General features: G+C 44.3%; 1 protein-coding gene across 1 annotated transcript in view; it reads left to right on the plus strand.

The window, feature by feature from the left end:
* Positions 1-11,585, plus strand: part of TRAFD1 (TRAF-type zinc finger domain containing 1) — a 19,148-nt gene extending 7,563 nt beyond the window's left edge. The window contains exons 3-12 of the mRNA XM_029226005.1: positions 632-767; positions 877-930; positions 3,514-3,916; positions 4,580-4,786; positions 6,203-6,279; positions 7,505-7,735; positions 8,789-8,909; positions 9,612-9,951; positions 10,397-10,469; positions 10,696-11,585. Of these exons, the coding sequence (XP_029081838.1) occupies positions 632-767; positions 877-930; positions 3,514-3,916; positions 4,580-4,786; positions 6,203-6,279; positions 7,505-7,735; positions 8,789-8,909; positions 9,612-9,951; positions 10,397-10,469; positions 10,696-10,755 (1,702 nt within the window). The 3' untranslated portion in view covers positions 10,756-11,585. The remainder of the gene's footprint in view (positions 1-631; positions 768-876; positions 931-3,513; positions 3,917-4,579; positions 4,787-6,202; positions 6,280-7,504; positions 7,736-8,788; positions 8,910-9,611; positions 9,952-10,396; positions 10,470-10,695) is intronic.
* Positions 11,586-12,025: the final 440 nt, after the last annotated feature.

Here is a 12,025-nt window from a genome sequence, read left to right on the forward strand (position 1 = left end):
TACATTTCTGTACAATGTAGTACATTTCTGTACATTTCTGCAGTGAAGCTTATACCAACCCAGCCACAGAGCTTGGTCCCAATTAGCGTCTAGCCTGCTTTGAAAGACACGTTGGACATAAAGGAGGCAAGTTCCCCTTCCCCCACTGACGATCCCAAAGCTGGCATCTGCTCCTTTTGGTTTGATTTTTAGTGGAATAAAATCTACTGAGCTTAAAGCTACCTGAGACTGAGAGTGAAAATAAATGGTGGGCTGTTTTTTAAATAATCCTGGAGTGGATCATTGTGCTTTGGGGCATGGATGGTTTTGGAAAAGCCTAGCTCGGCTAGCTCTTCCTGGCATCTGACTTCATGCTGTTAGTTGTGATAAGCTCTGACATCTAGAAAGTGAGGCTGAGCTTTTAGAGATAGTGCATAGCACTGATAACTCAGAGTGTTGCACAGAAGACTCAAAACCTTCAGGAGTTAATTCTTGAAAAGCAGGGGTAGTAACAGTCGTAAGAGCTTATACACTAGATACTCACTAAAGAGAAATAATGGAGACTAAAGATTGGACAGGACAGATTTCCGTGTGATACCTCTGGGCATAGATGTCAGTAATTCTTGCCTTTTTCTCTGATCTATTTCTATAGCAAAAAAGAAATTCCTGTGTTTAACTTTACCATCCATGAGATCCACTGTCAAAGGAACATTGGTATGTGTCCTATCTGCAAGGAACCATTTCCCAAATCTGACATGGAGACTCACATGGCTACAGAACACTGTCAGGTGAACCACCGAGTACTTAGATGTTAATAAATGGATTATACTTGCTATTGTGTAATAGCAAGTGAGCATGTTGTCACAAATAACTACTGATTCTTGCTTCTTACCCTAGGTGACCTGCAAATGTAACAAGAAGTTGGAGAAGAGGCAGTTAAAGAAGCATGAGGTTAGTTGCCCTGCACTATGAAGGCAGTGAATTACCATGGGGCCGATTCTATTGAGATTACAGAGCCACATGCAGAGCAGAAAGCCAGTGTTGTTGAGTCTTTGTTCTCCACCAGCTCCATGCACACTGCCTCTCAAAGCCTATTTGAGACTTTGTTTGCTGCCAGATTTGACTGCATGGCTGCTGTGCTTTATGCTCAAGCCTCAGAGCCTTTTTCTCTTTGGAACCGAGTCATTTCTCCTGGGGTTTATTGGCAGGCTCACTTGAGTGCTAAACCAAGCCTGGGATTGCCACTGTGGTACGACCTTTAGCATACAGCCTGCCTTACATCTTATAATTTCATTTTGACTTCTTGATCACTTGGATGACATGCTGTTTACACCCAAAGAAATTCTCAGAGAGCATTTGATGAGAGAATATAATTTGGTCCCTAGTTGAGATAAAATTGGCTGTAGTTGAATGAGTATGTGTGTGTGTATATATATATACATGTATATACATATATATATATGTATTTCTTTTTTTTTTTGAATGAGCCTATTCACCAGTTAAAAATCCCAACAACTGTTTAGTTGGTGGTCATGCAAGAGTGTGTGTATGTATGTAAAAATTCATCAAGGTATGCACTTACGATTTGTGCATTTCATTCTATGTATCTAAAAAGACTATTATTAATTTATAATTTTAAAAGGTGACTCATATTCAATGTAGAAAACTTGGAAAATATAAAAAGAAAGAAAGAACTACTCATGACCCCACAGCTCAGAGATAAACATCTCATAAATAATTTAGCACTTTTACTGTCATTACTTTATCTAAGCATTTGACTTACGTTTTACTAGGCCTCACCAGCAAAAGGGAGGTTATGATTGAGGTCATATTAACAATCATAATAAGTATTTCTTTGGCTCTTAACATCTACTTGCTGCATAAAACAACTCCAATCAATTGTCCCCCTCTTCTCCTTTTTCTCCCAACTATTTCTGGGAGTCATGGTGATAACACCAATCATTATGAAGGTACAGGTACAAAGTATTTCCTAACATTCCTGCAAGTCAGGCTATGACAGTTGTAGACCACAGATTAAAGAGTTAAAAAAAAATTCTCCTTTAAAAAAAAATGTTGACACTTTATTTGCTGTTCTTGTGAGTTTTACTAGCAATTTTTAGGGTTGTTAACAAAGTACTTTTATATTACGTGGTGTGTGCCAGCAATTATTTTCTCTTTTGCTTTTGAGTAACTTAAATCAATGGCATTTATCTGATAAAACTTTTCTTTAAGAAAAAATCTTTCTGAATTGATGTTATAGTTACATAGTATATAATTTTAAAGCCACAAAAGCATATATATAAAAATTATCTCTCTTCCACTCCTATTCCTAAGCACTCTTTGTCAGTTTCTTATGTTTTCTGTAAGAGATATTCCATGCATATACAAACAATGTGAAAAATGTTTGAAGTATCATTTAGAATAAAACTTGGGTTTAATTTGTATGAAAAGAAATTTTGCTCTTTGACACAGTGGTTATAAAGTGTCTAAACTTTAGAAGTGATGTTATATGAAAGTTCTGAGTTTAAGCTCCCAAGTTTTGGAATGTCCCTATCATAGTAACATATTTTTTCTTATCTTTTTAAAGGAATATTAATTATTTAGTGCTTTAGTGGCAATTTCAAATTAAGTATAAAAGTTTTGTCCTTCATCTGCTGAATACATTCACATTCTTGGGGGTCATCTTCATTGGTGATTCTTGACTTATTTGGTCAATTTAAAGCCAGTGCTGGGCTTCCCTGGTGGCACAGTGGTTAAGAATTCGCCTGTCAATGCAGGGGACATGGGTTCGGGCCCTGTTCCGGGAAGATCCCACATGCCGTGGAGCAACTAATCCTGTGCGCCACAGCTACTGAGCCTGTACTCTAGAGCCCGTGAGCCACAACTACTGAGCCCATGTGCTGTAACTACTGAAGCCTGAGTGCCTAGAGCCCGTGCTCCGCAACAAGGGAAGCCACCACAATGAGAGGCCTGCGCACCGCAACAGGGAGTGGCCCCCGGTCGCCGCAGCTAGAGAAAGCCCACGCACAGCAATAAAAACCCAAGACAGCCAAAAATAAAATAAATAAATTAAAAAAAAAAAAGCCAGTGCTATATACAAATGTGCAGATTTGAAAAATCAATGTCTTTCTAAAGGACAATCCCTTTTCCTCATTGCCAGGTACTTAAATTGGAGTAGTAAGGGGAAATTGGTCTGGGGGAGCTTTGACAAGCAGATATGAATTGCTGTGCTTTTGCTCTTTGCTCCTGGGCTTCTCTGGCGGATTTTGGGTTACTTTGTAATGTGTGCACAAAATGATGGTAGGGTGCCTGAGTGAGTAGATTCCTTATAAGACTTTCTTTCCTTTGTAGAAGTTGGTGGCAGGACAAAGAGGGAAGGGGTGACTCTTAAATACATAGAAAACCATGGCAGGCAAAGCTAGGGTTGGAAGAGAATATTTTTGTAAATACTTTTTACTTTCCTTGCCCTGTACTTTATAAAACATGGCCTCTCTTAGATTCACATATTATCTGCCTCATTATTCTGTTTTGCAGGAGACTGAGTGTCCTCTACGACTTGCCCTTTGCCAGCACTGTGATTTGGAACTTTCTGTTCTCAAACTGAAAGACCATGAAGATTACTGTGGTGCCCGGACAGAGTTATGTGGCAACTGTGGGCGCAATGTCCTGGTGAAAGATCTGAAGACTCACCCTGAAGTTTGTGGGAGAGATGTGGAGGAAAAGAGAGATGAGGTTGCCATGCCGCCTAATGCATATGATGATTCTTGGGGTCAAGATGGTATCTGGATTGCATCCCAACTCAGACAAATTGAGGCTCTGGACCCACCCATGAGGCTCCCTCGAAGGCCCCTGAGAGCCTTTGAATCAGAACTTTTCCAAAGTAGAACCACCAACCAAAGGAGCATGACAGCCCAGTTTCCAATTCAGAATAATCTATGTGAGTTGTGTTTGGGATTAGAAAACTGGAATGGTATCAGATCTTAGGGCTGGTGGGAACAGGGCTTTGGAGCCAAATAGATCTTAATTATAGAAACCTGATTGTAGCTGGGTAACATAAGGAAGAATACTTAACTTTCCTATAGATTGGAATAACAGAACCTCTTTGCTATTGGATTTTTGTTGGATGACAGTTAGGGTTGATGGATGACAATGCTGTTAATAGCTGACACTTACTGAGTATACCCTATGTGCTTAAAGGCATTTACAAAGTGCTTTAGATGTATTAACTCATTTAGTTCTCACAAAAGTTTTATGAGGGTGGGTCAGTGGTAGAGCTGGGATTTGAATTCAGGCAATCTGACCCCATGCTTTAAGCCATCCTGCTATAATGCAGAAAATACATATAAAATGCCTAGCACAGTGCCTATCTCTTAGTTATAGCTCATTAATATTGTTTATTAATAAAAGTTAGAATAATAATGGAAGCTTTTATCATGGCAGACTTAACATTTGGAGTCCCATGAGCACTGAAGTGCTGGGCCTCTTTTGTTCCTGCCCAGATTCCTATAAACCTTGAATATTTGCTAGGCATGGACTTGAACTAAGGGATGGCACCATCTTTAACGTTTCTTGAATACTGGCTTTTTTTTTTCTTCCCCAGTGGAAGAACAAGAAAGGCAGGAAAGGAATAGAAGCCGACAGACCCTCAAAGAGGGTGGTGAAGACAGTGCAAACTTGGATTTCATGTTGGCCCTAAGTCTGCAAAATGAAGGCCAGGCCCCCAACTTGGCAGAGCAGGACTTCTGGAGGGTCATATGTGAGGCAGACCAGTCCCATGAAGGTCCCGGTGCTCTGAATGACATAAGGGGTATGTTTGTTTACACTAGCCTCTGTCTCTACAGTTTTTTAAAGTTTTACACTAAACAATTTATATAAAATTGAAAGTTTTTCATGAGATAGAATTTTTTAAAATTTTGTTCATTTGCTTTTCCCAACTTTTATTTATTTATTTATTCATTCATTTACTTATTTACTTATTTATTCATTCATTCTTGCATGCATGCATGCATGCTGCCCAGTTGTGTCTTAGTTGTGGCACGTGGGATCTTTAGTTGCAGCATGTGGGATCTAGTTCCCTGACCAGGGATCAAACCCAGGCCCCTGCATTGGGAGCGCAGAGTCTTAACCACTGGACCACTAGGGAAGTCCCTGTCATATCTTTAAACATGTTAAAAATACTTGTTTTTCTATTGTGTCTGAAACTATACCTAAAGTCTGTTTTTTGCTATTTGCTGTTTCTACTGACTCTCAACGGTGGCTTGCTGCTTCCCTCTGTGTGCTTGCGTGCGTGTGTGCGTGTGTTTTAACATTAAGTTTTCTGGTGTGTTCCTCTGAGGGTATTTATATATGCTTCTAGCAGGCTCCTGGGGATACTACTGACTGGAATAATTTTAAATTGAAGTTTTGGCCTGGGCTTCTTAAAACCATAAATGTGATTTTATGTAAAAACATAAATGTAGATTCTCTACTCAAACCCACGTAAAGGCCAAACTCTGGTTACTGTTCCTTAGTAGAGATTTTTCTCTCTTCTATGTAGAGCCAAAGCTTAGTTAGGCAAGTTTCCTTACCTCCTCGCATCGTTCACCCTCCCTTGTTCAACAGTCTGACTGAGGCTGTTGGGTTTTGGGATGCCTGGGATTAAAATTACTCTTATTTATTGGGGTTGGCCAAAACGTTCTTTTAGGTTTTTGTAACATCTTACAGAAAAACCTGAACGACCTTTTTGGCCAACCCAGTATTTTCTCATTTAAATTACTTTTATTCAGCATCTTTTGTTTATATTTTGTGCTGGGAGGGTTTTTCTTCTCAGGATATTTGTCTTCCAGTAATATCCAAGCCTCAGTTTCTTCATCTGTAAAATGAGGGTCATGTGGATCTACTTCATAACATTTTTCCTGAGGATTGAAATAATGCACAGAAGGTTTTTAGATTACTGACTAGGGTTATGACACATTTAAATTTCTTTCTTAATTGGAGTAGTGGGTAAACTACTACTTTACTGCTTCTCAGGAAATGGTGACAAGTAAATCTCTTTCTGTAGTGCAGGTTTTTTGCTTAGGGTTTGTCTCTTAAATAGTTTCCGTTCAAGGATTTTCAGCCCCACAAATTGCTATGTCCAAGAAATTGCAAAGGAAATCAGACTTTCCTGTCAAGCCCCCTGGGGGGATAAAAGGTAGAATCAGGTTTGTTTTTGCCGAGTCTGACTGTGTGGCCTGATACCTAGGTGCAGCTGGTGAGACCATGTTGCCTTGTGAATTTTGTGAGGAGCTCTACCCAGAGGAACTGCTGATTGACCATCAGGTGTGTTGCGAATTACCTGAGGGCTTTAAGCTTTAGGGAGGAATGTGTGCAGGCCCTGTTGGTGTTGCAGGCCACACGAGATCTTGAGCAAACTACTTTAATACAACTCCGGTGATAGGAGTAGCAACTGTGTTTTTAACCCTGGGGTGACTGACATGTGGGCATGAGAACTCAGCCTCATTCCCTCTTGGGCAAAGTAACATTTACACCAGCAGGCCCAGTTGCTGACTCCGTTCTGTGGTGATAGTGTACATCTCTACTGACCATCTTGTAATCTGGTCTCATCTCATGGTACATTTGATTTATTGGAGCCATACTGAAGTCCTTGCGGTTCCCGGGAGGGTCAGGGATCTGTTTTGCACTTTACTTTTCTGCCAGCTACCCCGCTTCCTTAACACACCCCTCACTCATAGACTCAGTTCAGACATGACTTTCAGGAAACCATCCTGTGGAACGCTCTGAAGGCTAGGCCAGAGGTCCCACCTGCATGCTCCCCGCAAGTCCTGTGCCCACAGCTCTCTTAGCCTGTTACGCTCACCCTGTGGTGTTGTCTTGCTGATCCCCTGTTGGTCTGCACCACTCGGCTGAGTTCCTTGAGAACAGGTTCTGGGTTTTCCTAGTTTCTGGAATCTCTTAACGCCTGGTATATGAAAGGTGTCAGCTATTTTGAATGATTGAAGGTTCTTGTGCTATTTAGGAATGATTAGAGAGTAGCCTTTGTGTTTGAAGAGTGGCTCCACTGATGGAGGGAGCCACTTTTCCCCTCAACACTTACTCTCTGATTTGGTTTGGCCTAGTCTGGCACTTCCATAGCTGTTAAGTAGTCCCTATGCTCTGGGTGGAACATGCACTGCCCCCGTAAGTGGAACAATACAGCATCTGAATACATCTAGTATTTGGTTTGGGAGTAGCATGAGAAAATCCATTAATAGGGATAACAAAGAATATTTGGGCCTCTCTTACTGTATGACTGTGGGAAAAATCTTGAATCTTCTCAAATTAATTTAAAAAGAATAATCACATTAACACAGTTAAAAAAAAACAGTACAGAAATGTTTAAAAGCAAAGTGAGTGTTCCATCTGTGTTCCTCTGACCCTTCTTAGTCCCTCTCCCCAATATTAAACATTATTAAGATTTTGTGACTTCTGGAAAATATTTTCAGAATTTAGTTTGTTCCTTAACCTCTGCTTTTTTTTTTTTTTTAACCTGTGTTTTTTGAGACAGACGAGTTGTAACCCTTCATGTGCCTTACCTCCGATCAGTGTGGGCAATGCTTCTCCCAAAGGGGTGGAGGACCCTGATGTCATCTTCCAGAAGTTGATGCAGCAGGCTGCAAGTAACCAGTTAGACTCTTTGATGGGCCTGAGCAGTTCGCCTCCTGTGGAGGACAGCATCATCATCCCCTGTGAATTCTGTGGGGTCCAGCTGGAAGAGGAGGTGCTGTTCCATCACCAGGTAAGAACACTTGGAGGACCTGTCCACTTCTTCCATCCTGTTGATCCTCTGAGTGAACCTGAGGCTTTTAGAGCCAAGAATGCCTCTTTGGCCTTTAAGTTGTGTGCATACCTGATCTGGCTACTGGCCATGTCCTGTTTTGTGAGCTGTCTGAGGTATAAAGTACCTCAGGCCTTTGGACTTTCTCTGCCTTCTGGCAGTGGAAGCCATCCCGTCACTAGCTGTGGCCCAAGGAGCCAGGACTCCATTTAAGCAGGCATGGAGGACTTGCCAGAGGGTTTAGAAAAGCATTTCCCTGAGGTCATCGACAATTTCTACTTTTGACCAGGTGGGTTCTTCCCTGTTGGGGTGGCACTTGCGTCTTGCATTCCAGGAGACTGGGATCTAATTCTAGCTTTGCCATATGGTTGGTCTAAGATAGGTCCCATTCCCTCACTGGGGACATCTGTAAATGAAGGAGTTAAACTAGATAATCTGAAGTCCTTTTTCAGCTTTTGCAGTCTAGGATGCCAGCATCTTAATGGAAGATACGTTTTCTGCCCCATCTTGTTTGTCGTGGGAGCTAACACTGAAGGTATTTCAGGGGCATTTCTGTAATCAATGCCCTATAGCTAGCTGTTGCTAGAACACCACACATTGCATTTCTGTAATAAAGATTTTTGCCTTTGGATCAAGCAGTAGATAAGTCACTGCTTGTTGTCTCCTCGGGAGACTACAAAATAAGCAGTGGTGCAAATACTCTGTGGTCAAAATGTAGACATGCTTTTCTGGGCTCCTAGGACCAGCCCTTCTTTCATCCCTGAACAAATCAGAGAGTGCTTCTGTCAGTGCTAGTTGGAATGATTGCTGTGTTCCAGGTGTGCTTCCTCTTAGTCCCAGGCCCTTCCTCTCAGTGGTTGTCGAAGTCATCCTGTCCCATCGACACCCCCCCCCCCCCGCCAGCCTCCCCATAAGGTGTGTTCACCCAACCTGCTGTTCCGTCCTTTCCTCCCGCTGCTCCCTCTCTGAGGAATGACTCAGTCCAGAGGTACTAATTCTGGTTTTTCTTGTTAGGACCAGTGTGACCAACGCCCAGCTACAGCAAACAACCACATGTCGGAGGGGATTCCTAGTCAGGATCTCCAGCCTCGACAGACTTCACCAGAGCTACCCAAGAGGCGTGTCAGACACCAGGGTATTAGCCAGGGATGAGCCAAGGCTGCAGGCCTGCTGCTGCCTTGGGCCTGCTTCCCACTTCTCATCTGCTACTCTAAAATGGGTTTTACCTTCATCCCAAATTAGCAAGCACAGTACGAGCTCACTGGGGACTCCCTTGGGGCTAGCTGTGGTCCTGTGTTAGACTCAGGTGTCTCGGGTGTGTAGCTTTATAGGGTAGTGGCTTTGGGGACAGCCATGAGCTATGCATATCAGTCAGTGCTTATTCAGCCGCTGGTCCCTGTCAGTACACTTAGTGGATGATTGGAAGATAATTTTCAGCCTTACTGTGGCTGCCCTGGGCCCCTGCTTCTAGTTGAAATATGCTCAACTAGAGTAGGATAATCAAACTTATTATCAGTATTCTTATTATGTAATAGTCTCACAACTAGGCAAGTAAAATTGCTTTTGAAACCCAGTTGCCATTAGAAGCCCAAAGCCAATTAGAAATGATTCTTCAAAGTTTGCTTGTGCACCATTGTTGACTAGTTAGTGAGGACTTAGGCGGTAAGTGTACAGTGTGGATTAATGTTTCCAACCCTGTCCTGGAGACATGGGTTTCAGCATCCTTTAGGGGCGAGGCAGTCATCTTTTACCTAGCATCTTTTGTTCCTGCTCCGAATCCAGCACTAACAGCAAGAGCAGCCTTTTCCCTAAAGCTGGTGCTCTTTTCTCTTCTCAGGAGACCTGTCTTCTGGTTACATGGATGATATCAAGCAGGAAATGGCCAAAGGGCCCACCTATCCTCTCCCTGCCAGCAGACCCACTAACAATATGACGGCTACTTCTAACCGCCTGACAACATCCACATCAGGCCCCAGACCTGGGTGCCAGCCCAGCCCTCCTCGCACTCTGAAGCTCAACGACTTAGACAGCCAGGGCATCCAGGGGCACAATCGAAACAGCCATAATGGGGCCCTGGCTCCTGGGCATGTTCCAGTGGTTCACTCCGCTCGAAGTCTCTACCCAGAAAACCTTGTGCCCTCTTTCCCCCGTGGGCCTTCAGGGAGATACGGAGCAAGGTGAGAATCAGTGGCCTGGGAGTGGAGCTTGTGGGTGGCTCAGGAGAACGTGGAAGTGTGGACTTCGCTTGTATTGTGGCCTGATTCAAAATGTTCCTTTGCTCTGTGTGGTTTTTTTTTTTTTTTGCGGTACGCGGGCCTCTCACTGCTGTGGCCTCTCCCGTTGCGGAGCACAGGCTCCGGACGCGCAGGCCGTGGCTCACGGGCCCAGCCGCTCCGTGGCATGTGGGATCTTCCCGGACCGGGGCACGAACCCGTGTCCCCCGCATCGGCAGGCGGACTCTTAACCACTGTGCCACCAGGGAAGCCCCTGTGTGGTTTTTTATTCATTAGTTTTATCTGCTACTGGAGAGCTGCTTTTGTCTGGTTCCAGCTGTTCTGTTCTGAGTTTTCTGACTTTTGCTCGGGGCATCTCGGGAACTAGTTTCCAATCCTTCTCTTTCAGTGGCAGGAGTGAAGGTGGCAGGAACCCCCGGGTCACCCCCACGACCGCCAGCTACCGCAGCAGAACTGCAAAGGTGAGCGGGATCCAGCCCAGAATGCTCATTGAGGACTCAGAAGTGGGTGGGCTGGTATGGTTCTTGAAGTCAGAAGCAGCTGGGCAACAGGCCGGTTGTGGCTGAGGACTGTTCTTGTGCTTTTGATGAGGTTTCCATAGAAGCCTGACATTTCTGGCGCTCTTCAGGAGGAGTGCTGCTTTCTTACTTTCTATGTAAACTTCGTCTGTGTTCTATTGTTCAACAGGCAAAACCCTCCAAGCAGCAGGGAGCTGGGGATGCAGAGGAGGAAGAGGAGGAGGAGTAACAGTGTCTGCAGGGAACTTGCGCGTCGGTTCCATCTTTCCTGCACAAGTTGCCGTGGTGCAGCCCCGCCCCTTGGGTTCTGTGGGTAGGGGCCATCTGACAGATGTAACTTTTTCTAGGCTATGGCCATTTTGTGTCTTTTGAGATTGTGCTGTGGGAGTTTGGGGGTTTGAGGGAGGGTTAGCAGGGAGGCTGTTGAGAATGTTTCAGCTTTAGCTGCTGCCTTTTGGCAGCATAAGTTACGGCCTCTCGGCCCACCAGGGCTTCATCTTTTGACATGCTGCCACCACTGCTTCATGGTGCTGTGTGGTCCTGGTGAAAAGAGGGAGGGTTCTAGAAACCTGGTCCCCACCAGTGAGGTGATGCTCTTCATGTGGTGGCCTAAATTGGGGAACTTTTGGATATCCTCTCCTGTCTACTGCCCATCCTCACTCTAGAATTTGGGCCTCTGGTGTGCGTGGAGGAGCTTTGGTAAAGTGTTCAGGCCAGTTGCAATATGTGTTAGGAACGAGGTTTGGAGCTGAGTTGAGCCACAGGTGAGCGGACTATGTACAGGCTTTGTTTTAATCTGCTTCTTTGGCATTTGGCATCACTGCCTTCTGTTTCTGATGGGGAGCATGGCTCCTTTGCCTTCACTGCCTTCTGATGGGAAAGGCTGGGGGCTCCCTGTCCCCTCCAGGGCCATGCTGGGCTCTGCGCTAATCAGGAGTGAGGCCTAAGCTCATGGCTTGCTCTGAAAACCAAGTATCAGAGCTCCCTCCCCCTCTTTTTATTTTACTGTTATTATTATAATTAACATCCTTGTGATAGAAATAAAGTTTGTACTTGGAGTTCAGCTGAGTCTTGTGGTTCCTTCTCCTGTGTGCTCTTTGGAGACTTTAGGGAGACCAGAGTGGACTGGAGTCAGCTCTGAAGAATGGGGGAAGGTGAGCAGGGCTAGGTTTTCTCTGTGCTGCTTGGAACCCCAGCAGATCCAGCATCATCCTTCTCAGAGTGCCAGACATTCAAGGTATAGTTTTCTCTTTTACTGGAGTTGGAGGAAACTGACAGGTGGCTGCAGCTCTGGGGATGATTTGGGGTGGGCTGGGGGCTGCCTCCAACTGAAGAGAGGAAGGCAGATTCCTCAGAAGTCTCAGTCCTGAGAGTTGTTGAACCTTAGCAGCATTATTTATTACCCCTCAGCACCTCATACTTTGCCCTGGACCATCTAGTACCTTAGGTCATTTTGAGCTCATTTGTTTTTCTCTCAACAACCTAGTGGGGATGGGAAA

The sequence above is a fragment of the Monodon monoceros genome, unplaced genomic scaffold, assembly GCF_005190385.1.
Source record: "Monodon monoceros isolate NGI ecotype Baffin Bay Population unplaced genomic scaffold, NGI_Narwhal_1 Super_Scaffold_1, whole genome shotgun sequence".
Taxonomy (NCBI): Eukaryota; Metazoa; Chordata; class Mammalia; order Artiodactyla; family Monodontidae; genus Monodon; species Monodon monoceros.